Raw genomic sequence first — 26,138 nt, forward strand, 5'->3', positions numbered from 1 at the left:
ATGGCGTAAAAATGAAAAACTCCCTAGGCCTCGAGTGCTCTAATTCTGTAGGTAAGAAGGGAATGCTTCACATTCCTTATCTGTACTTGGCAGAGAACGGACGTGTATGCTCTGGCTATCTTATCTTTGTGCATTGTTGACAGTGTCTATTGTTGCATGAGAGCGGGAACTACCACTACGTAGTGGGTAACCTGTATCCTTGCTTGGTGTGCGGCGTTAGGCCCTAGTGCTTGTGCTTGTGCTGTTTCTGTGTTGTTTGTTTTGTTGTGGGATTTGTTACTATTTGAGTACCTAGTAGATTTTCTGTGGTGATGGCTTGTGCCCCGCCGGGAGGTGGGGACATCCCTGCATGCGCTGATGCTACCTCCCTGGGTTCTCGTGGGCCTTCCGCTTGTCTTAACACTCCCCCTGAAAGTAGTATTAACTTGCTGCCAGATATTGACCCCAAGACCTTTGTAGACCTGGTAAATACTGGTAACATATTCTCCATTCTATCCCGCCATGGCATACCATGGTGAGAGGGAAGAGAAAATCTCCCAAAATGCGTCTCAGGAAGGTGCCTATAAGCCTGTTAAAACTGAAAACCGCTTTAATACGCTGGCAAACCTCCCTTCCATCGGGGAGTCTCCCCCATTGCCTGTTCCTGCACAGCCAGTAATAAGTAATACGGCTGCGGCACAGCCCAGAAATGTGGCTCAAACGGCAACGCGCTCCTCCCAAACTGTAGCTGAACAGTCTGGGTCCAGCTCAGCTCCCCCTGGTAGCCAGGACGTCGAAATGGCGACCCCCCCCCCCGTAAAGAAAGTCTCAATTCCGCCCATTGTTTATCAGCGACACTACAAATATTTAAAATCAAAATGCACTGGCGAAATCAGGGTCATCTATACCCGAGATGCCCTGAAATACCACGCAGAAAATGTAGAGGACTACAACCGAATTAAACAATATTTTGAGGAGGCTAACGCTAAATTTTACACCCATCAAATTCCTGGTAATAAACTCCTCAAAGTAATTATTAGGAATATAATCTCTTCTGTTGGGGTGGACTGGGCTCGGAAAGAGCTCATAGAAATGGGATATGAACCCCAAGGCATCCACCAGTACTCCCGTCGTGACGCCACGACTAAAAAGATGATCCCACTAAATGTTATGAGCCTCACCCTCCCGAACACGGAGTATTCCAAGACCATTTACTCCGTCCACTACCTTTGTGGGTCAAAGGTTAAGATCGAGGCGTTCAATGGCTGTGAGGGACCCAGGAGCCAAATGTGTGAACTGCGGGGATAGCCACCTTGCCTCCTTGAGAGGATGCCCCACTTACCGCTCCATCATGGAGCAAAAAGTGGCTCGAGAGGTCCGAAAAACCCAGAAAGGTCGGTCCCTCCCTCTTACGAGAGAAGTGAACCCCAGCTTCTCTTACGCCCAAGCGTCTGGAGGAGCCCCCGCCCCCTCCCAATCCACATCTCAGGCACCTACAGCAAACCCTGCCCCCCAGTCGGCGGCATCTTTCATGTCCGACCTCTCTGGACTGAAATATATCGTGGACCTCTGCAGACAAATTTCCCAAAGATGATACCAATTGTAAAAGACACAGCGACGAAATTAAGATCACGTCCGATAACAATGGACAAGATTATGGTCCTGATAAATGCTGCTATGCAGTATTTCTCTGAACCCTAATTTTATGGTTCATTCTGTTCTGACATGGACTTAACAATCTGTGCTTGGAACTGTCAGAGTGCTGTTGGTGAGAAATATGAGCTTGAAGCTTTTATTTCTGACCACAATATTGATATAATGCTGTTAGGAGAGACTTGGCTAAAACCACATATGCCCTTTAAAATAAAAAATTTTACTGTCTATCGTAAAGACAGACTTCACGATGAGCACGGGGGCGTAGCGGTGCTGATTAAGTCTAAACTTACGCACAACGTTATTGACCCCCTTCCTCATGGTGTTATTGAGTCTCGCGGCATCGAGATTAGACATAACTATCACTATCGTATTTTTGCGGCCTATTTACCCCCCAAGGCTCCGCTACATACTGCGGAATTAGATACTTTATTAAACAACCCGTCCAAAGTCTCTTCTTTCATCGTTGGTGACTTAAACGCCAAGCATCCAGATTGGAATTCACGAGTGACTAATCCTAAGGGAAGAATGCTACAACAATACCATCGGGGACTTTGCTCCCATAATCTACTATTTATCCCAGTAATGGTTCGCGCCCCGATGTCATTCATGTCGCAGTGACAAAAGTTTATAATTACCCTATTGAGTTTACTGTACCTAGGGAATTAAATTCGGACCATGACCCTATTCTTTTCAACCTTACATGGGTTAGGATATCTGAGCCATCTTCTCCATTGTCAAACTTATCTTTGGACTACAATAAGTTTACTTGGCATGTCAATAAAAACTTAAAACCTTTCGATATCAACAGCCGGGATGATATTGACCGGGCCGTGGAACATCTTACTAATAAGATGCGAAACGCCCGTAAATACATCCTGAATGCTGCTAGAAATTCTGTAACAATGGCAATCGTACACCCACACAACATGGCGGGAATACGATAAGTCATAACTCCCAAATTAATAATACTAATAATATAATGCGGGAGATTGCGCGGACAACCAAGGAGATTCTACTCCTGAAATTATTAAAGACCTAATCAAAATTAAAAATGCATATCGTAAAAGATGGCAAAGATTTCGGGACCCAGCGGATATAGCGGAATACCGCGAACTCGCTCAAGAAATCCGCAAGTGAATGATAGAACGTAAGGTGGAAAGATGGGAGGAATTCTGTCGTACCCTCACTGAAAACGAATCAGATCACGAGTTCTGGCGGGTTACTCGTTCTCTGAATCGCCCCACCCACCCCCCAGGTGTGCAATTCATGGCCGCCACGGACTAGCATTCTCCCCTTACGATAAAGCTGAGGCCTTCGCAGACACTATAGAAAGTCAAAGTGTACCACACGACCTCTCTGACGATGACGACGACGATAACGAACTACGGACCCGTGAAGTACACAGAAAGGTCTCATCTTTTATACAACAATGGACGCCTGACAATGACATATCTGACGTCACGCCTGCAGAGATCCGCAGGGTTATAAAAAACTTAAATGAGAAGAAGTCTCCCGGGGATGATAGGGTTAGTAATAAAGAAATTAAATCACTGCCCTATAGAGCAGTCATCTCTTTGGCTACCGTTTTCTCGGCTTGCTTTAAACAGGGATACTTCCCTAAGGTTTGGAAGACGGGCCGTGTGGTCGTCATTCCTAAACCGGGGAAGGATAGATTGTTCCCTCAAAATTACAGACCAATAAGCCAATTATCCCATATCTCAAAGATATTCGAGAGACTTGTTCTCATTCGCGTCACTGCTTCCCTGAACGCCCACAACATACTGCGTCCGGAGCAATTTGGTTTCCGGTCGAAGCACAGTGCCCCCCCTAGCGACGCTACGCCTCGTGCAGTATGTCTGTAGATCATTCAATTTACGGCGTAGCGTGCCAGCGGTATTTTTCGACATAGAGAAGGCCTTTGACACCGTCTGGCACGAAAATCTAATAGCCAAACTTCTGGACCTCAATGTAATTCCAAATTATTTATTCAAAATTATTACTTCCTATCTCACCCATAGGAAACTCTACGTTACAGTAGACGGAGAAAATTTCGCCCCTCGGAGGCTCCGAGCCGGAGTCCCTCAGAGTGGCCCCCTCTAGGGACACCATGACCTTGAAGTCGGTGTGGGGGCTTGTGTGCTTGTTGATCCCGAGGGCTGTGCCAGCTCAGGGTTACCCATGCTGGATAGGCCTCGGTGTAGGGCCAGACTAACAAGGTGTCCCCCGAGTTGCTTGAGAGGTGTCTGTGCTCTTTATTCTTCATCACTATTTCTACCCTTCTATTCTCACCATCTTTAATTTCATTCCTCTTCCTGTCTGGCCACCCTCTCTGCCTCGGGTAGATTAGGTTAGACATTACAGAAAAAAAAAAGAAAAAAAGAAAAAAAATTAAAAAAAAAATTTAAAAAATTAAATTAAAAAATAATTAGGTTAGTACGGAGGTTTTATCCTCCCCCAATCACAAGTTTCGGGTCGTGGCGAGGTGATGCATGGCTACTGGGAGAGTAGTTCCAAGCGACCCCCTCCAGATACCGGGCGCCCTCTGGAGTATATAGCCTTGCCTCCGGTAAATCTCCTTGGCTCTGCCGGAGGTCGACCTCTTATTTCCGTGAGTACTCGTGGGACAAAAGACGGAACCTCTTTCTCTTCCTTCTTTTACAAAGGGTGGCACCCTTCAAAAAACAGCGTCAAATTTTGCTAAGAAACGTAAGCGGTATACTCCAGTTCCTGTAGACTACATGAGTGACGAACGTCTTCCTCGATTCCTGGTTGCTTCCAGGGTCGATGGTAAAAGTTTCCTTGACGAATGTCCTTTTATGATAAGCAATTCCATCGAAGAAATTGTTGCTGGTGAAGTCGACGAGATGCGCAAGCTCCGAGATGGATCCGTACTTATTAAGACATCTACGGCTGAACAGTCCAGACGGCTACTTAAAGCCAAGTTATTCGGAAAGGTAGAGGTGAAAATCGAGAAGCACCAAACCCTTAACTCTTGCAAGGGAGTTATATTCCACAGGGATTTGGTTAAGTCTTCCGATGATACGATGATCCGGTACCTAGCACGTCGGGGTGTAACCGACGTGAAGAGGTTGAAGAGGCGTGTGGGTGATAAGCTACTCGATACGGGTGCTTTCATCCTTACCTTCGACGCTGAGACCATACCTGAACGAATAAAGGTAGCAATGTATCGCCTGACTGTTCGTCCGTACATTCCGGCACCAATGAGGTGTTATAACTGTCAAAAGTTTGGCCACACCTCATTGCGATGTACAGGTTCGACGACCTGCAAAATGTGTGGGAAGTGCGAGCATGCTGGGGTTGAATGCACACCACCACCTGTGTGCGTCAACTGCCCGGGTACGCATGCTCCAATCTCCAAGGAGTGTCCCACATTCAAGCGGGAGAAGAAGATCCAGGAGATAAAAACGCTGGATAAGCTATCTTATCCAGACGCCCGGAGGAAGTTCAAATCCATGGCTGCTCCGGAGTTCTCCATCTCATTCGCGGAAAAGGTCACAAACGTACGGATCACTCCACAGAGTTTTGTACAGAACACCGGTACTGAAAATGCATTGAAAAGTCAAAGCCAGCAACAAAATTCAGTAAGTAAAGAAACTGGAGTTTCACCATGTGAAGCAACGAAAAGAGCGTTACTGTCGACGTTGCCTGGGAAGGGCCCTTCCCAGGAACGTTCGACTGGGAAGTCCTCCCCCAACAGGGCGGGGGGAAAGACTTCCCAAATAGGGCTGGAAAGTCCAGCCCTCCTTCCAATGCCCAGATCATAAAGGAGGAGAAGGTGAAGCCACAGAGCTCCCTTAAAAAATTGGAGAAGAAGCCTTCTCCAACTCAGCCGGGGTCCACAGGATCACCGAAGAAATCCGGCAAGCCATCTGCCGGCTCTCCTCCCAAAAAGAGAGAAACGGTGGGCAAGAGCGAGAGGCCCCGACGCCCTCTTGTTCGATCACTTTCTGGAGAACCTAGTTCTCCCAGAAAGAAGGCCCACTGTTCCAGACCAATGAGATCACCGTCCGCGGAGGGTCCAGTCACTGCGCCTCCTTCTTCTGAGGAGACAATGGAGACTGAACCACTCATTGTCGTGGATGGTGACGACAATACCGACAACAACGGCGGAAAATGGCAGGTAGTTGACAAAAAGAAGGGCAAGCAATTGTCCTAATTTCGCAACACTACCAATCCACACAATGGCACTATTGCAGTGGAACTGCAGTAGTTACCACTGTCGCCTGGCTGAGTTACGTCAACTGATATCCGTCTATGCGGCCTCCATAGTCTGTCTACAGGAATCTCGCTTGAGACCTGGACACGACACGACTATGAGAGGATATCGTCTTTATTCCAAAGACAGAGTAGCTGTGGATGGCGCGGCAACTGGGGGCGTTTGTACCCTAGTTCGCTCCGACATCTTCAGCGAAGAAGTACCGCTCCGTACTCAGCTAGATGCAGTTGCAGTTCGCACTCCGTTGCTACTAATGACAACGGTTTGCAACGTGTACTTTCCACCGGATTATAATCTTGATATGCATGCACTACAAGATTTGATCGCTCAGTTGCCTCCTCTTTTCCTCATACTGGGGGGTGTGAACGCCCGTAACACACTATGGGGTTCACCATCTTCCTGTTCTAGGGGGAGGAAGCTCGAGCGAATGATCAACCTATTTGATCTTTGTGTGCTCAATACAGGGGAACCGACACATTTCAGTAGCGCGCATGGCACATTCTCACACCTGGATGTCACTTTGTGTAGCCGTGCGCTAGTTCCCCTGCTACGGTGGCAAGTTCACGACGACCTCTGTGATAGTGACCACTTCCCGATAATTCTGTCTCTCTTGAATCAAAGACAGTCCGAAGTACCCAAGCGCTGGTTACTTCGGCGAGCAAATTGGCCAGAATTTACAAAACGCGCAGTGATGGCTGATGATATGCTGGAGTCTGTTGACGACCACGTCTCTTCCATTACTACTGGAATTTTGGCTGCTGCAGAGGAAACAATTCCTTCCTCGTCCGGTATTCGTCGCCGGAAACAGGTCCCATGGTGGACGGACGAAATTGCAGCAGCCATACGTGATCGCCGACGGGCTTTTAAGCATTATCGTCGGAATCCTACAATGGCCAATCATATCGCATTTAAGCGTCTGCGCGGGAAGGCCCGTTTTTTGATTCGAGAAAGTAAGAAAGCTACGTGGGAGAAGTATGTGTCATCCATCACGGCACATACTCCGTCATCACAAGTGTGGACAAAACTCCGCCGTATTGTCGGAATACAGAATGTGCCCTCAGTACCCGGAATCTCCATGAATGGAGATATAGTTACGATTCCTTCAGTCATTGCAGACCACATCGCGTCACATTTCTCAGATACGTCCAGCTCTAGGAGATACGACCCTGCATTTCTTCCAATTAAGCGCGAAGCAGAGGCCCACCATCTCTCTTTTGCCTCTAGTGCTTCGCATCCCTACAACGTGGCCTTCACGGAGTGGGAGTTGCGAAGTGCACTTGCGCTATGCAGAGATACGGCTCCTGGACCGGACAAAATCCATAATCAAATGCTTAAGCATTTGAGTGACAGATGTCTCAAGGATATCCTCACCCTTTTCAACAGAATATGGAGTGAGGGAGTGTTTCCATCTCAATGGCGTGAGGGAATTGTAATACCAATTCCCAAGCCAGGTAAAGATCCAAAACTTCTGGATAGTTATAGGCCAATATGCCTTACAAATGGCCTCTGTAAGCTATTTGAAAGGATGGTTAACCGGCGTCTTGTGTGGGCCATGGAAAGAGAGGGCCTCCTGTCTAACTACCAGTGTGGTTTTCGCTCTCATCGGTCTGCCACTGATCATCTGGTCAGACTGGAGAGCGCCATTCAGGAGGCCTTTCTCCGGAAGGAACACCTAGTCGCCGTATTTTTTGACCTGGAAAAAGCTTACGATACTACCTGGCGATATGGGATTCTCTCCACTCTACACCAGTGGGGATTTCGGGGAAATTTGCCAACGTTTATTGAGAACTTCATGTCCCTCCGTCTCTTTCGAGTCCGAGTAGGGAATGCATTTTCTCAATATTACGTTCAGGAAAATGGAGTACCTCAGGGATCGGTACTGAGTGTCACGCTGTTCGCAATCGCCATCAACGGCATAGTTGCCGCTGCTGGGCCCGCAGTCGTTCCATCGCTGTATGTAGACGACTTAGCTCTACATTACAGCTCCGGAAGGGTGGCGTTTGCAGAGAGACAGCTACAGCAAGCTATTAACCGAGTCGACAGATGGGCCCTGCAACATGGTTTTCGATTTTCAGCAGCGAAAACCTCAGTTGTACACTTCTGTCGACGTCGGCCTGTGCATCCCGAACCAGAGCTCCGCTTGCGAAACAGTGTCTTACCAGTGGTTGACACCTGCAAATTCCTGGGTCTCCATTTTGATAAGAGACTTACGTGGCAGCCCCACATCCGTCATTTAAAGGTTGCCTGCATGAAGAGACTTAACATGCTTAAGTTTCTCAGCGGCACTTCGTGGGGGGCTGACCGTGCGGTACTGCTACGATTTTACACGGCGACGGTCCTCTCCCGAATTGACTATGGAAGTGCGGCTTATGGCTCAGCATCAAAATCTACGCTGAGCCTTTTAGACAGTATTCACCATAGTGGAGTAAGGCTGGCAACGGGTGCTTTCCGTACTAGCCCCATTCTCAGCCTGCTCGCTGAAGCGGGAGTTCCACCTTTACGGAGAAGGAGGCAGCAGTTACTCCTAACGTACGCTGCCAAAATTCGTGAAATGCCGCTACATCCAAGCTATCAATGCATCTATCGCACCCAATACCACCAGCGGTGCCAAGACCGGCCGAATGCCACACGGCCGGTTGGGTTTCGGATTGATAGCTTGTGTCATGATTTGAATATTGATATCGGTGGTTGTCTTGAACGAACTCTTAGCGAGGTACCTCCGTGGTTGGTTCCGCGACCGGATATACGTCTAGATCTGCTCCGTGGACCCAAGGTGAACACGGATTCTTCCGTTCATCGGAGGTATTTCCAGGACTTTGTTCACCAATATCCGGCCGCGAGACTTATCTTCACGGATGGTTCTAAAATCGGAGATAATGTTGGTTGCTCTTTTGTCATTGATGATATGAGTACGAAGATCTCGCTCCCTAAAGTATGTAGCGTGTATACTGCAGAGCTTTACGCCATCTTAGAGGCTCTGCAGTTTGCACTGCGTGACGAAGGAAGCCACTTTCTGTTGTGTACCGATTCGTTAAGCTCTCTGCAGTCTATTGAAACCTGTTTCTCGCAACACCCACTGGTGCAGCAGATACATGACCTTCTAGCCAGGTTAAGCGATGCTAGCACCAGAATTACTTTCGCGTGGCTTCCAAGCCACGTTGGGATTGCGGGAAACGAACTTGCGGATGAAGCAGCAAAGGAAGCTGCACTTTTACCTCCAAGACCCGTCAATGTACCTGCTAAGGATATTTGTTCTCAGCTACGTCGAACCATCTTGGCGTTCTGGGAATCGGAGTGGCTAGATATCCGAACTCCCAACAAGCTGAGAGCAATTAAGAAGACAACTACCGTGTGGCGGTCCTCTTTCCGACCTTCACGGAGAGAGGCCATAGTACTGTGCAGGCTGAGGATAGGTCATTTAAGATCCACGCACTCCTATCTCCTAAAGAGGGAAGACCCCCCAGTGTGTTCTTGTGGTGCTGAATTCACCGTGGCCCACATCCTCACAGAGTGCGCCGATCTCTCTGGCCTAAGACGGAGCCTCGGCCTGCAGGAAACACTCGAACGCATACTAGCCGATGACGCGACTACTGCTGATCTCGTCATCCGCTTTATGTGCGACAGTGGACTTATCAAGGGTATGTAAATTACAAGTGTACTGTTACTCAGGGAACGTACGTTCCCTTTTGATACGTTAGTAATCCTTTCGGCCTAGTTTTATCATTATTTTTTGTTTTATTTTGTACTGCGTTTCCAAATTCCTTTGTTGAATAAATAATTTTGTTTTATATTTTAAATTTCATTTCCACTTATTTGTTCAGAGGGGATGATTACCTCGTTGTACTTCCTCTTAAAACAAAAATCACCACCATCACCACCATCCCTCAGAGTGGAAAAATCTCTCCAATACTCTACGCCCTATATGTGAATGATCTACCCCAGTGGCAAGGAGTAGAAATCCAGCAGTACGCTGATGATACAGCTGTCTATGCCTCCAGAAGGAGAAACAGAGATACCATCTCCGCTCTGCAAACTTGGAACAGAATTAAAATAAATGCTGGCAAGACCCAACAATTATTTTTTCTAGACGAAGGCCTAGCCTTGATCATCTTCTTTTAAACGATACCCCCCTGTCCTGGACCAATAAAATCAAGTATCTCGGCCTAACAATGGACAGAAGTCTTATCTGGAGAGGGAACATAAAACAGGCCCCGCAACGAGCCTGGGCACGTGTGGCCAACCTGAAACCTCTGCTTTATAATAGATACATCTCTAACTCCATCAAGAGAAAGCAGGCCCATACTGCTCTATGGGTGCGAGGTCTGGGGCTATATTCCCAAGACTCCACTTTCCAAATTAGAAATTTTCCAAAACAAAATACTGAGAAAAATGACAAGAGCCCCCATTCTGAGATCTAATAGGAAGATACGCACAGAAGTCCGTATTCCGACTATTAGGACTCAGATAAACAAGCTAACCAAGATGACCAAGGCTAGAATACTCCAAGCCCAGTCCACCGATCAGGGCATCTCGTTACTAAAGCGGGTCATAAGAACCAAGAAGCCTAATACTCGATATAAGTACCGGGGCCCTTGGCTCTTATACGACCCGCCCTGAAAATATTTTCGGCCTTTTCCAAATTTTAAACCTACCATCCATTAAATACCTCTAAATTATACCCTGAAAAGCACCGTTTGTTAAGAAGGCTCCTTCCCCTTCATCGCCACTAAATATTAGAAGTATATTTTTCCAAATTATTGTAGCGAAGATTTGTAGGCACTCCACCTACAAGACAGATCGTTTTTCCCCCGGCAGTGCAATGAATTGAGACTTTCCGGCTCATCGGCTATTCCTAAGAAACAGATGAGTAAAAGGGCATAGTTTTCGCCCTGGGACTCTCCATTTCTTCGCCCACAAAAAAACGGGGGGGGGGGGGAATGCTTCAAAAATAGTACCGTAGGTACTGCATTCTCCTTCAAAATAAATTTATTCATGTACCGATCAAACAATTCCGGTTCGAAATGTGCTGAACATATTCTGGTGTAAGGAGAGCGTGTCCAATTTTCCATTCTAATGGCCTTAATCCACTCTGCTCTCCTTTTTTCATGAACAGGAAAGCTCAGGAAAAATTGACGATTAACAACAAGTCTAACCTAAACATTTTCTGAGACTCCGTAATACTAGCACAATAACAATGGAGGTAATATAATATACTGCTCTACATATCACAAGCCATACTTAGAATCTTACCTATGAAATGTTATTCCAGGAATATTTTTTGATTTCCGATTCGCACGACCGTATGCACAACACGACATTGTAGGAGCTAAAACATCAACTAAATATTAGTAGGCCTATCTCTTTTACTTTTTAGCGTGTCGTACAGTGTTTGCATCTGAAAATTCCCACAATTACAATTTGTGTTCACCGTATTCACGTCAATGAGCTGTGATAGATTTGACTATCAAAAAACAGCATGCGTTCTCGCGCCTATTTACGACCACGCCCCCTATGTAGACCACTGTCACTGGGCTTCACTCTCAGAGCTCCAAGGCATCTCCCTGTATTCTTTACTCCCTGCAACAGCATGTGTAATGCCAACCACTGCCTTCTAAATTAACCCTCCAAAAGGGAATTTTAGATTTCACTAGTTGGCGGAGATCGAGGGACCCATCTCGGAACTGCTTGGGACGCTCCCTATGAAGTGTACGGCTGCGACGTTAGTGGTCATTTTTTTTTTCAATTTTCTTTACCTCTTATGGCGAGGATGGGACAGGAAAGGCCTAGAAAATAGGAAGGGAACGGCCGTGGCCTTAATTAATATACAGCCGCAGCATTTGCCTGGTGTGAACATGGGAAAGCACGGAAAACCATCCTCAGGGCTGCCGACAGTGGGATTCGAACCCACTATCTCCCGGATGCGAGCTCACAGATGTGCGCCCCTAACCACTCGGCCAGCTCGCCTGGTGAGGTCATCTTTTAGAGCATCACAGATATCACCTAAAAATGTGCACAAAAAGTTGTTGTTGTTGTTGTTGTTGTTGTTGTTGTTTGAGACATCAGTCCATAGACTGGTTTGATGCAGCTCTCCATGCCACTCTATCCTGTGCTAACCTTTTCATTTCTACGTAACTATTGCATCCTAATCTGCTCTAATCTCCTTGTCATATTCATACCTTGGTCTACCCCTACAATTCTTACCACCAACACTTCCTTCAAAAACTAGCTGAACAAGTCCTGGGTGTCTTAAGATGTGTCCTATCATTCTATGTCTTCTTCTCGTCAATTTTAGCCAAATCGATCTCCTCTCGCCAATTCGATTCAGTATCTCTTCATTCGTGATCCGATCTACTCATCTCACCTTCAGCATCCTTCTGTAACACCACATTTCAAAAGCTTCTATTCTCTTTCTTTCTGAGCTAGTTATCGTCCATGCTTCACTTCCATACAATGGCACGCTCCACACAAAAGTCTTCAAAATAATCTTTTTAATTCCAATATCAATGTTTGAATTGTCCGCCTCCATAGCGTTACGGTTAGTGTTATTAGCTGCCGTCCTCGGGGGCCCGGGTTCGATTCCCGGTACTGCCAGAAATTTAAGAATGGCGGGAGGGCTGGTATGTGGTTCAAATGGTACACGCAGCTCACCTCCAATGGGGGTGTGCTTGAAAAGAGCTGCACCACCTCGGGATGAGTACTTAATGTTTGAATTGAGTAAATTTCTTTTCTTAAAAAAGCTCTTCCTTGCTTGTGCTAATCTGCATTTTATGTCCTCCTTACTTATGCCATCGTTAGTTATTTTACTACCCAAGTAACAATATTCATCCACTTCCTTTAAGACTTAATTTCCTAATTTAATATTTACTGCATCACCTGGCTTTGTTCGACTACACTCCATTACTTTTATTTTCGACTTATTTATTTTCATCTTGTACTCCTTTCCAAGATTCGTCCATACCATTCAGCAACTTCTCGAGATCTTCTGCAGTCTCAGGTAAAATAAGAATATCATCGACAAATCTCAAGGTTTTGATTTCCTCTCCTTGGATTGTGATCCCCTTTCCAAATTCCTCTTTGATTTCCTTTACTGCCTGTTCTATGTAAACATTGAAAAGGAGGAGGAACAAACTGCAGCCTTGCCTCACTCCTTTCTGGATTGCTGCTTCTTTTTCAGAGCCCTCGATTCTTGTTACTGCAGACTGATTTTTATACAGATTGTAGATAATTCTTCGTTTTCGGTATCTGATCCCAATCACGTTCAGAATCGTAAATAGCTTGGTCCAATCAACATTATCGAATGCCTTTTCGAGATCTACGAATGCCATATACGTGGGCTTGTCTTTCTTGATTCGATCCTCGAAGATCAGACGTAAAGTCAGGATTGCTTCACGTGTTCCTACATTCCTTCTGAAACCAAACTGATCTTCTCCCAACTCAGCTTCAACTTGTTTTTCCATTCTTCTGTAAATAATACGTGTTAAAATTTTGCAGGCATGAGATACTAAACTAATGGTGCGGTAGTTTTCACACCTGTCAGCACCGGCTTTCTTGGGAATAGGTATAACAACATTCTGACGAAAATCGGATGGGACTTCTCCTGTCTCATACATCTTACACACTAAATGGAATAACCTTGCCATGCTGGTTTCTCCTAACGCAGTCAGTAATTCAGAGGGTATGTCATCATCATCAATTCCAGGTGCCTTGTTCCTATTTAGGTCACTCACAGCTCTGTCAAACTCTGACCTCAAAATTGGGTCTCCCATTTCATCATAATTAACAGCCTCTTCTTGTTCCATAACCAAATTCTGTACATCTTTACCTTGATACAACTGTTGGATATGCTCCTGCGATTTTTCTGCTTTGTCTTCTTTCCCTAGAAGTGGCTTTCCATCTGAAATCTTAATATTCATACACTTAGATTTCCTTTCTCCAAAGGTTTCCTTGATTTTCCTGTATGGAGCATCTACACTGAATGACAGTGACAATGCAACACCAAGGAGGAGTGGTTCGAAAGAGATGAAAGTTGGGGAAAAAACAGAGACGGCACGGATGAATAATTGATGTTTATTTCAAACCGATATGCAGGTTACACAATGCGCACGACATCGACTCAGTAGGATGTAGGACCACCGCGAGCGGCGATGCACGCAGAAACACGTCGAGGTACAGAGTCAATAAGAGTGCGGATGGTGTCCTGAGGGATGGTTCTCCATTCTCTGTCAACCATTTGCCACAGTTGGTCGTCCGTACGAGGCTGGGGCAGAGTTTGCAAACGGCGTCCAATGAGATCCCACACGTGTTCGATTGGAGAGAGATCCGGAGAGTACGCTGGCCACGGAAGCATCTGTACACCTCGTAGAGCCTGTTGGGAGATGCGAGCAGTGTGTGGGCGGGCATTATCCTGCTGAAACAGAGCATTGGGCAGCCCCTGAAGGTACGGGAGTGCCACCGGCCGCAGCACATGCTGCACGTAGCGGTGGGCATTTAACGTGCCTTGAATACGCACTAGAGGTGACGTGAAATCATACGCAATAGCGCCCCAAACCATGATGCCGTGTTTTCTAGCGGTAGGGCGCTCCACAGTTACTGCCGGATTTGACCTTTCTCCACGCCGACGCCACACTCGTCTGCGGTGACTATTACTGACAGAACAGAAGCGTGACTCATCGGAGAACACGACGTTCCGCCATTCCCTCATCCAAGTCGCTCTAGCCCGGCACCATGCCAGGCGTGCACGTCTATGCTGTGGAGTCAATGGTAGTCTTTTGAGCGGACGCCGGGAGTGCAGGCCTCCTTCAACCAATCGACGGGAAATTGTTCTGGTCGATATTGGAACAGCCAGGGTGTCTTGCACATGCTGAAGAATGGCGGTTGACGTGGCGTGCGGGGCTGCCACCGCTTGGCGGCGGATGCGCCGATCCTCGCGTGCTGACGTCACTCGGGCTGCGTCTGGTCCCCTCGCACGTGCCACATGTCCCTGCGCCAACCATCTTCGCCACAGGCGCTGCACCGTGGACACATCCCTATGGGTATCGGCTGCGATTTGACGAAGCGACCAACCTGCCCTTCTCAGCCCGATCACCATACCCCTCGTAAAGTCGTCTGTCTGCTGGAAATGCCTCCGTTGACGGCGGCCTGGCATTCTTAGCTATACACGTATCCTGTGGCACAAGACAACACGTTCTACAATGACTGTCGGCTGAGAAATCACGGTACGAAGTGGGCCATTCGCCAACGCCGTGTCCCATTTATCGTTCGCATACCTCAGTGACGTCAGTCTACCCTGCAATTGGCATAAAGTTCTGACCACTCCTTCTTGGTGTTGCATTTGCTCTGTCGGTCAGTGTATCTTTCCTAGGACCATACAACCTTCGACATCCTTGCACTTCTTCTTCAGCCATTCTTCCTTAGCTACCTTGCACTTTCTATCTACTTGATTCTTTAATCGCCTGTATTCTTTTCTGCCCTGTTCATTTCTAGCATTCTTGTATTTTCGTCGTTCATCAATCAGGTCTAGTATCTCCTGAGTTATCCACTGATTCTTAGTTGATCTTTTCTTCCTCCTAACATTTCTTCAGCTTCAGATGGCATTTCATGACCAACAAGTTGTGGTCAGAGTCCACGTCTGCTCCCGGGAAAGTTTTGCAATCCAATACCTGGTTTCTGAATCTCTGCCTAATCATAATGAAGTCTATTTGATACCTTCCAGTGTCTCCAGGTCTCGTCCATGTATACAACCGTCGTTTGTGGTGTTTGGACCAAGTATTGGCAAGGACTAAATTATGATAAGTGCAGAATTCAACCAGCCGACTTCCTCTTTCGTTCCTTTTTCCCAATCCGAATTCTCCTACTGTATTACCTTCTCTTCTTTGGCCTACGACTGCATTCCAGTCTCCCATCACAATTAGATTCTCGTCACTTTTTACATATTGTATTAAATCTTCAATCTCTTCATATATTCTTTCGACTTCCTCATCATCCGCTGAGCTAGTAGGCATATAGACCTGCACTATTGTGGTGGGCGTTGGTTTGGTGTCTATCCTGACGACAATAATTCTTTCACTATGCTGGTCGTAGTAGCTTACCTGCTGTCCTATTTTCTTATTCATTATTAAACCAACTCCTGCATTTCCCCTGTTTGATTTTGAGTTGATAATTCGGTAGTCACCTGACCAAAAATCCTGTTCTTCCTGCCAACGTACTTCACTTATACTAACTACATCTAACTTTAGTCTATCCATCTCCCTTTTCTGATTCTCTAATCTACCACAACGATTCAAACTTGTAACATTCCACGCTCCGACTAGCAGAATGTCAGTATCCATCTTCCTGATGATCGCCCCCTCTCGTGTAGTCCCCACACGGAGATCCGAAGGGGGGACTAGTTTACCTCCGGAATATTTTACCCGGGAGGAAGCCATCATCAATACATCATTCATACAGAGAGAGCTGCATGTCCTTGGGAGTTAGTTACGGCTGTAGTTTCCGGTTGCTTCTAGCCGTGTAGCAGTATCAACACAGCTAAGCCATGTTGAGTATTATTACAAGGTCATATCAGTCAACCATCTAGACTGCCACCCTTGCAACTTCCGAAAGGCTGCTACCCCCCTTTCGATGAACCATTCCTTAGTCTGGTCTCTCAACAGATACCCATCCGATATGGTTGCACCTGCGGCTCAGCTATCTGCTTCATTGGGACACGCAAGCCTCCCCACCGCGGCAAGGTCACATGGTTCGCAGTGGAGGCACAAAAAGAACAACGTCATTAACACATTATAGTAAGATGTAATAAGTGTTCTGCAGATGTTATTATCTTTCTTTAAGCCCTCTTGGTGGCCATGATCGTTAAAATGCTGAACTCTAAACGGTCCAACACCGTGGTTAGCTGGTTCGAGTCCCTTTGGTGGAAAAAAAAAAAAAGAATTCACCATCCGTATGTTGGCCGGCTGTGTAGGAGAGTTGGTGGTATACAATTTCTAATCATAAGATTGCATGCCAAAAGCATGGATTAAATTCCAAACCTCTCCGCAGTGCTCATAGGGATTGAGGGCATATGACGCTGTTGATGGTGATTCTTCCGTCGCATGGAGACGTTAAGCCTTGAGCAGACCTCTTGGTGCTATTCGACAGGAGTAGGCTCTCCCTACTATCATATATGTATCACGTCATTCATTTCATCTCATTAACTCTTCTGATGCGGTTGATGCCAGGAAGGGCATCCGGTCATAAAAACCCGCCACGACAGATTCATCTCTCCTCATACCCGACCCCGTAGAGAAACGGGACAAACAAAGATGTTATTATCTTTCTTTGGCCGTTCGGCTACAATACATTGTTATTTAGAGCATCACGATGGTTACTGCAAGACAAGACCATCATGGTGTGTTATCCAACTGTTCGGTGAAAGGTTCTTTAAATAACACCTTTTCCCTTTTGAGAAAGCTGACACCGTTTTTGGAAGTCCTGATCTCTCACTAATTGTCTTATTTTTGTGGAATCCATACGACCATTTCTGTAACTGAATGTGCAGGTTTTTTAGGCATTTGTTACTCTCCTCAGAGAGATGCCTACTTCTCAAAATGTACACACAGTTGCCATTCGCTTCGTGAAATCACTGTGTCGCACATAATAATTTATGATGGAATCCGCAGACTGTTATTTTTGTGATCACATGCTTTAGTCCATTTCGCTCTATCAGATGTGGCTTAAAATTTTAGTCGTAACTTGTAGGCCCTATATCCCGTTCATATTCCTTTCTTCGAGAAGTTTATCACTCTGCCTTGTGAATAAAAGTGGTTGACGGATTCAGCTCCTCAATATACAATACAGTGGCTATTTAGAGAACTCGTACAGGAATCTCGAGTGCGTATTCGTTGATACGCATTTTACTTACCATCTAGGAACAGTGTTTTTAGGTCCATAAGTATGGTTCCTAAATGTAAAATATAACTTCTCGGTGCAATTAAATAAGTGAGGTCGAAATTTGCTCAGAGCACCGCCGTCTCAAGGCTACATACTGCTTGCTGTATGCTATGAGGTTAACATGCTTCTCAGCCTCAGCGTGAGCTCTTAGTGTTACAAACCTCCACTAGGGGTGCCAGTTAACGCACCCAACTTATCTCCGTACCCACTTTGTTGTGTTCCAGTGCGTTTGCATCGATCATTTATGTGTGTGTCTCTGGTCGTAAAATAATGAATTGTTGTGTTCCCCTTTGGATATCATAGCAACAAATCCAAATTCTGCAGGTATGAGGATTCCTGAAATCCCCACAATAAAGAACTTTGGGAAAACTGGCTTAACGCTATCAAGGCAAGGATCAACCAAGAGTAGTCAATGGATTCTATCCGATTATTCTCGTGTTTGTAGCCTGAATTATTTTAGAGATGAGATACAAGATAAAACTAAAAGAAAAATATATTGAAGCCAGAGAGCGTCTTCGAATTATCTCCATTACCTCCTAGCCAGAAAAGTAGCTCCACGAGAGACTAGACAGCAACAAGATAATTCTTAGGAAGAAATCTATGATGAAAAAAGCTCTTCAGCCGCAGGAAATACATTGGATGACGAGTACGAAATTCATCTGAACAACGATGTCTCAATCCAAGTCATTATTCCAACGAGTAAGAATGACAGCAGTTATCAGAAAATCAGACATTAGAGGCTCCAATCGAGAATTCTGAGTCTGAGATAACAGCTGATGACTAACCATAATGAAGTTAAAAGACTACAGAGGAAATCCTGAGACAACTCAGAAATTGATCGTCTGAATAAAGTAAAGGAAGCAGCTAAATATAATTAACAAAAGATCGTTTATCTTTAAAGTCAAACCCATAATTTTCGCAAGACAAAATCCGCGTGGTCAGAATAAATCGCACGGTACTATGTTGTGTGGGGAATAGTATCCCAAACGGTTACGAATATGGCAGAACTCCTGGTCTAGTGTCAGCTCCGTCACAAAGTACTCTGGACAGGTAGCCTAAATGGAAAATCTTGATATCGTTTGTCGGGATTTCCCAGTTACTGAAGAAAATACTTAGAACTTAATGTTAAACACTTAGACCAACAGAGATTGCCGATTCAATGCCTAATTAGGTACGGCTCCTCTACGACCCAACCAGTGACAAGTTTGTTTGCGTGGTCAATGTTAAAGGTGTATGCGGCATTGATATTTAAAAATCTCTTGCTCTCGCGAATAAACTGTTGTGTTTTGTTCTAAACGGACTTTCAAAAGAAGTTCTCTATTCCTGATACCTACTTCCTGTGTGACTCATCCATGTTATCCTAGTCATAAACTTCTTTTCAGATTTCACTATTACCATTTGACAAATGTGAAGTCCCATTTCCTAGACAGTGAAATGACAGCAATGGCATCATCACCTCCAAATATGTGAGAGAAGTTTATCACCTGCAGAGAGACTTGACATCGAAGCCTGTTCGGTATTATGAATAAACAGAGGAATTTGGTAAAGATTACTGTTCTGCTGTATAAATATTTCCCCAACAGTCGCTGTTGCTATTCGCTTCATGAAAGAAAACCATGCTCGTTTATAAACACATGTTTTAGACTTTTCATACGCGGAATCGACGGTGCGCTTCATGGAATCGCTTAACAACTTTTTCACATTCCACTACGCCATTGCCAGAACTTAGCACATTCGCAAAACAATCCGGGTTGTGTGCATTTCTATTCACCGGCAGATAAAATATTTACAATGGTTGAATGATGATTTCAATGAGTACGATGAAATAGTTCAGTTCGAATCAAAACGTAGAAAACTGAAGTGTATGACTAATGAGACGGCAGATGCTGTCTCGCTAACTGTGAAATCTATAGTGGAATGTGTGTCTTATCTGTTACAAAATGGGTTAATATATGGTCTCACTAGATGATATTCTGGAGACGCAGTAGAAACTCTTAGCGCAGTGAGATTGGGTGGTGGATGTAATGACATGTCTGGCGCACGGGCTGCAATCTTTATATATAAAATGAGTTTTGTCTGTACATTGCTCAGAATTTGAAAAGAATGGTATTTCTGTATCGGTCATGTCCACAGTAACAAGAAAATGCATTTTTTACTATTCGGTAATTTCTGTCTGTCTGTCTGTCTGTCTGTCTGTCTGTCTGTCTGTCTGTCTGTCTGTCTGTCTGTACACGCATCACGAGAAAACGGATGAAGAGAATTTAATGAAAATCGGAATGTAAAGTCGGGTGATGAACCGCTACAATCTAGGCTATAAATTATTTTAATCACGCTGAGTGAAATGGTAGTTTAGGGGAAGGCCTGAAATTTGAATCTCAAATATTTATGTTATTAGTGGTCGTGTCTTAATGAAAATCGGTAGACAGAGATGGGAAATAAGTCGCTACAATATAGGCTATACACGCTGAGAAAAATGGTAGTTTAGGGGAAGGCCTAAAATTTAATTTTCAAATATTTATTATATTAGTGGTCGTATCTTAACCAAAATTGGTATGCAAAGTCGAGGAATAAGTCGCTATAATCTAGGCCATCAATCATGTTATTCACACTGAGTGAAATGGCACTTTAGGGGAAGGCCTGAAATTTAATCTATACATAAAATAATTGTTTTGCCTGTACATGGCTCAGAATTTGAAATGAATGGTATTTCTATATCTGTCATGTCCACAGTAACAAGGAAATGCATTTTTTACTTTTCCGTAATTTCTGTCTGTCTGTATGTATGTACACGCATCACGATAAAACGGCTGAAGAGAATTTAATGTAAATCGGTATGTAAAGTCAGGTGATGAACCACTGCAATCTATGCTACAAATTATTTCATTCACGCTGAGTGAAATGGTAGTTTAGGGGAAGGCCTGAAATGTAATTCTCAAATAAGTTATTTGTTATTAGTGGTTGTATCGATAAATACTACATAACTAACATATCTTTAGTTATGTCGTAAGTTGTAGTAGTTATGTAAGAAGTTATTAAATTACCGATCACTTATGTCTTATACATTGTTACCGTACCGCATATAATCACAGAGATATTCATGAATTTGGATTTTTGTTACTAAGTCCATATCAGCGCCGAGTCACGAGAAAATGGGTAAACAGAATTTAGTGAAAATCGGTATGTAAAGTATGAGAATAAGGAACTACAGTCTACAATATAAATAATTGTGTATGACGCTCTAATATCACAGAGTACCGGGCGAGTTGGCCGTGCGCGTAGAGGCGCGCTGTGAGCTTGCATCCGGGAGATAGTAGGTTCGAATCCCACTATCGGCAGCCCTGAAAATGGTTTTCCGTGGTTTCCCATTTTCACACTAGGCAAATGCTGGGGCTGTACCTTAATTAAGGCCACGGCCGCTTCCTTCCAACTCCTAGGCCTTTCCTATCCCATCGTCGCCATAAGACCTATCTGTGTCGGTGCGACGTAAAGCCCCTAGCAAAAAAAAAAAAAAAAGAAACTATCAAAAATAACATTACATTGACCATTGTTTGTTGTGATGCGCTTATTGTCTTCTGCTTCCACTCATCCCCGATAGATAGGATTACTGCAGCGCAACGAGGTTTTTTAATTTGCTTGACGTCGCACCGACACAGGTAGGTTTGTGGCAACGATGGGGTAGGAAATAAATAGGGGTGTGAAGGAAGCGGCCTTGGCTTTAATTAAAGTACATTCTGGTGTGACTGGTGTGAAAATGGGAAACCACGGAATACCATCTTCAGGGATGCCGGCAGTGGGGTTCGAATCCACTATCTCCCGGATGCAAGCTCACAGCTGCGCGCCCCTAACCACACGGCCAACTCGCCTGGTCGTGCCGACTGTAACAGCCTGCCTGTGTATTGGCGGGGTAAGTAGCTGGGGAGTTGGATAACTTTCTTCTTTAGCATGCCATTCTTCTGGTTCATACATTTTCTGATATTACTGGTACGTAACGCACTGGTTCATCATAATATTCGAGCTATTCAGTGCCTACTCTGAGGCACTGATTGGAATGAGTAGTGTGCATATTTAACGGAATAATGACAGAGGAGTGTTCATGGCAGTCTGCGACCTGGTTATTCCAGCTCTGGAACTTTGGACTGTTGGATCGGCAGCGCAGTACTGTTCGTTGAAAGTGAGAAAGTGTGCGGTTTTTCATTTCATCGAGTATTTTATATGATAACATTGCTTTCAATCGCTACATTCCTACTGACGTTTTTGTAATGACCTATGTTGAATTCAGTTAGGAAAACCACCAAGTCAGTCTTTCTGAGAATCCCGTAGCGAAGCACGGGTATATCAGCTAGTATGTACCATAAAACGTATCCTGAAATCTGGTCATGAACAAAGGATCAGCGAGTGATAGAAATTTTATTTGCGTCCACTGATGGTAAATAACAATAACAATAATAAAAGGACTGAAAAGGTGCTCCGTGTCGAGAAAATTCTGAAATGTTTGTACTTGAACAGTGGGATGATACTAATATATCTACTGTAACTGGTAAGATTTTATATATTTTACGCTTCTATATCTTAAGCCAAGTTCAAATGTCAAATGTTAGTTTCTGTATGTGCATTTTCTTCTCAATTAGTAACATGTTAAGGATTATTTTTCATTTTATATTGGCGTTACGGACCATCTCTCATTTAACTAACATGTGCTGTGGGTGCGGTAAGTGCTGCCATCTGCAATGTCGCTATAAACGCAATTCTGGCGGCACAGAACAGGCAGTATCGGTATATAGAGATTGAGACGGCGGTAGCTCAGAGCGTTGCCTACGCTATAATAGAAGGCCTGGACAAGCTGACACATTTCTGGGCGAACGATGTAGTTCAGGCAATGGCCGCTTGGATCGCGTTTATGTTCTGTTGTTCTCATGTTCTGTCTATATCTTTATATTGAAGATTCATACAATAACGCGAAATAATACATTTTTATTATCATTATGTCCGGTGTGAATGAGATATAAATATACAAAACAACTTAGAACACACTACACTTCATAGAGTTCTTTCATTTTGCACTATTTATCACAAAGGAATAAAAAATAGGGAAATAGGCCTAAATAGAAGTACTGACCCGATTTTTCCCTAATTCTATAATTTCAACACTTTTCTGCCTGAGGCTTGCTCTTGAATTTGTTTAATAAATCACGGTCATTAGTCACTTTCTTTGCATTATTATCAAGAACAGGCCTGAAAAATGTAAGTATAACGTATGTGATGTGTGCTTGATCACAGTCGCGGCACTGAAACGTCCCTTTAAACTTTGGAGCGGTAAGGAATTTTAGCTTTCGGACAAGTTTACATTTTCCTAGATATCCTAACGGCCGCGTTGTAAATATTCATACATTTTTAATAAGAAGAATTTGCATCGGTACTTTGTCGGGGAGGCAGAATTCCCCTCACAGTACTTACAGTGTAATCTGATTCGACAAAGTGCAAGTTACATGTTCTGGAGTTATCATTAGGAGCCGGAAGTGATACTTTTCTGCTGCCCTGTTCAGAAATAGCAGGCCTCCATTTCTCCCGTAAACTCGGATCTTTAGGAAAAAGATGCAAATTTATATTTGTGTATATTTCTTCGCTGTGTCAGCTGTGCAGTTAGGCACGCAAAATTAACCATCATAATAATGTTAATAATAAATAATGTTCTTGGCTTTACGTCCCACTAACTACTTTTTCGGTTTTCGGAGACGCCGAGGTGCCGGAATTTTGTCCCACAGGAGTTCTTTTACGTGCCAGTAAATTTACCGGCAGGAGGTTGACGTATTTGAGCACCTTCAAATACCACCGGATTGAGCCAGGATCCAACCTGCCAAGTTGGGGTCGGAAGGCCAGCGCCTCAACCGTCTGACTCACTCAGCCCGGCAATAAACCATCTTAACCTACAGAATGGAAAGAGAAACTTACGGTAATTGGCTCCAGGGGCTCTGAAATTTTGAACGTGTGTTGACAACCACGGGGCCCTTAACTGAGTCCTGGCATTTCTTCCACTTACTTGTGCCAGGCTCCTGACTTTCATCTATCCTATCCGACCTTCCTTGGTCAACTCTAGTTCTTTGCCGACCCCTACGCTATTAGGTTTCCGAGGGCTAGGCAGTCTTTTATTTTCACGCCCTTCGTGGCCCTTGTCTTCCTTTGGCCCATACTTTCATTTTTCGAACTGTCGGACCCCTTCCAGTTTTTCTCTCTGATTAGTGTTATATAGAGGATGGTTGCCTAGTTGTACTTCTTCTTAAAACAATAATCACCACCATCACCTTGACGATAATTTGGAAGGACATAACTAAACAAATGTTACTGTAAATGCATCTCAGCAACCATCCATATATTGCAAATCGTGAGACCAAATAAATTAAAAAACGACAAAACTCTTCATATTTCACGTTAGATAAGACCTTACCGTATAAAATAAAGTTTAATATATTTTTTCTTCTCATAAAGCATGTTGCAGTAACACACATCATCATAGAATTCACGCCAAACAACAGAACATAAACGCGAACCTAGCGGTGGAAAAGAGAAAATTTAATGCAAGAAATTGGCTTTCTGTCCAGGCCTTCTAGTATCTAGTAGGCTTTGCTCAGAGACAGTAATCTAGGCCTGCTGAAACAGTAATGTACATTGGATGATAGTTAAATGTTTTTTAATGCATTCTTAACTTTCTTAACGTGCGGAGCGAGAGAAATATTCTACTATAACTAATTTTAGCTTACGTGTTTTACTATTTACGGTAAAAGATACTATAATCTAATAAGATTATGGAGAAGATGTTAGGCATATTAGGCCTACTCCTCGTGTTAACGGTGTTCATCCATACGAGTGCCGGTAAGAGCAATCTTAGCACTTCTAGCTTTTCATTAGTGTAGTATTGACGAGAAATTGTTGCGATAAACTTATGTGTAGAAATGAATTGTCCCTATCCTCAATTTAAATATTTCTTACATATTTGTTTGAAGTATTCCAACATTTATTCAGACAATGAGTTACAATTTATCGCTAATTAGCACTTGTACATTTGTCCTTGATTTAACTTTGAACGCATTTTTCAACACACTGTTGCTTCCAACTGCAGCACAGTTTTGTACTTACTGAATTGAATTTCTATTTCTACTAGTTAATATTTTAAATTCGCCACCACTTGACGTATAGTGATTATTGTTTTCTAAGTTTACTATTTACGGTAAAAGATACTATAATCTAATAAGATTATGGAGAAGATGTTAGGCATATTACTCCTCGTGTTAACGGTGTTCATCCATACTACTACTTCATGCAAAATTTTGTGGAAATTTATTTCTCTTTCATTGATTAAACTTTTTACATTTTAATTGGGACAGAATAAACCTCCATGCCTTAACTAGTAAAGAGACCACGTCCCAAAAAAAGTCCTATGTTCGATTATTGGTACTGTTAAAGATTTCCCCCCTTCATTTGATAAGATGTGGAAGTTATGACTATAACATCTTGAAGTACGTTTTCTTTTCTTTCTTTTTTCCAACTTATTGGGGTCGGTTATTGATGTTACTTATTACAGTTTTATGTCTGGATACCTTTTACGATGCCAACCCTAGGTGGACAGTGTGTTTTCATACGGCAGTACGGTACTGCGTAGTGTAATATGGCGAGGGAAAATAATGTGGATTGGACAGTAAATTACTCTTGACGAAATTCGTTCAGTTTCGATAACCTTTTAGTAGGCCTACACACGAGAGCATGGTACCGGTACCCTTTTCGCAAGGTATTCGAATGCATTCAGGTATGGGCGAATGGAACGCTTCAGTTTTGTAAAGCCTATGGTAGAATCCGTGTAAACTGCGAAACGGGTGTCTATATGTCTCAGTTCATAGCGTTGCTTACGTTATTATACTAGGCTGGGAAATATAGGGCTCGCTGGCACGGTTGCCAACTCCTAGATACTCATTATCAATAGACATGGATTTGAAAATCACCAGATCTGGATTTGAAAACTCTATAAATTATCCAGATTTAGTAAGAGAAGGCATTAAATTAACACTTACCTCATTTCAATTGTGCTGTACTGCCTCTGGTGTTCTCTTGCGAAGATAGGTCTAGCCTATATTATAGCCATATGATCAATTGAATACAAGTCACAATAAAACACTAGCACTGTTAGAATAATGAAATGTTCACTGCGTTTTATCAATTATCGTAATCCTAACATAAGTCTATTTAATTGCAAACTCTATAGGTACGCAAATTTAAAAAAAAAACTGTACTATATTTGTTTATTTATGGCTGATCTTTAGAAGTTGAGGGTACTTGGCCGGGATAGTTGTAT

General features: G+C 43.9%; 1 protein-coding gene across 2 annotated transcripts in view; it reads left to right on the forward strand.

The window, feature by feature from the left end:
* The window catches only part of LOC137496915 (uncharacterized), a 407,120-nt gene that overhangs the window by 337,796 nt on the left and 43,186 nt on the right, over positions 1-26,138 (forward strand). Inside the window, exon 1 of one of the 2 annotated variants that reach the window (XM_068228114.1) lies at positions 24,470-24,664. The exons of the other annotated variant lie outside the window; for it this stretch is intronic. Coding sequence (XP_068084215.1) covers positions 24,598-24,664 — 67 coding nt within the window. The 5' untranslated portion in view covers positions 24,470-24,597. Of the gene's footprint in view, positions 1-24,469; positions 24,665-26,138 lie in introns of those variants that run through there. 2 annotated transcript variants of the gene reach the window in all.

The sequence above is a fragment of the Anabrus simplex genome, chromosome 6 (assembly GCF_040414725.1).
Source record: "Anabrus simplex isolate iqAnaSimp1 chromosome 6, ASM4041472v1, whole genome shotgun sequence".
NCBI lineage: Eukaryota > Metazoa > Arthropoda > Insecta > Orthoptera > Tettigoniidae > Anabrus > Anabrus simplex.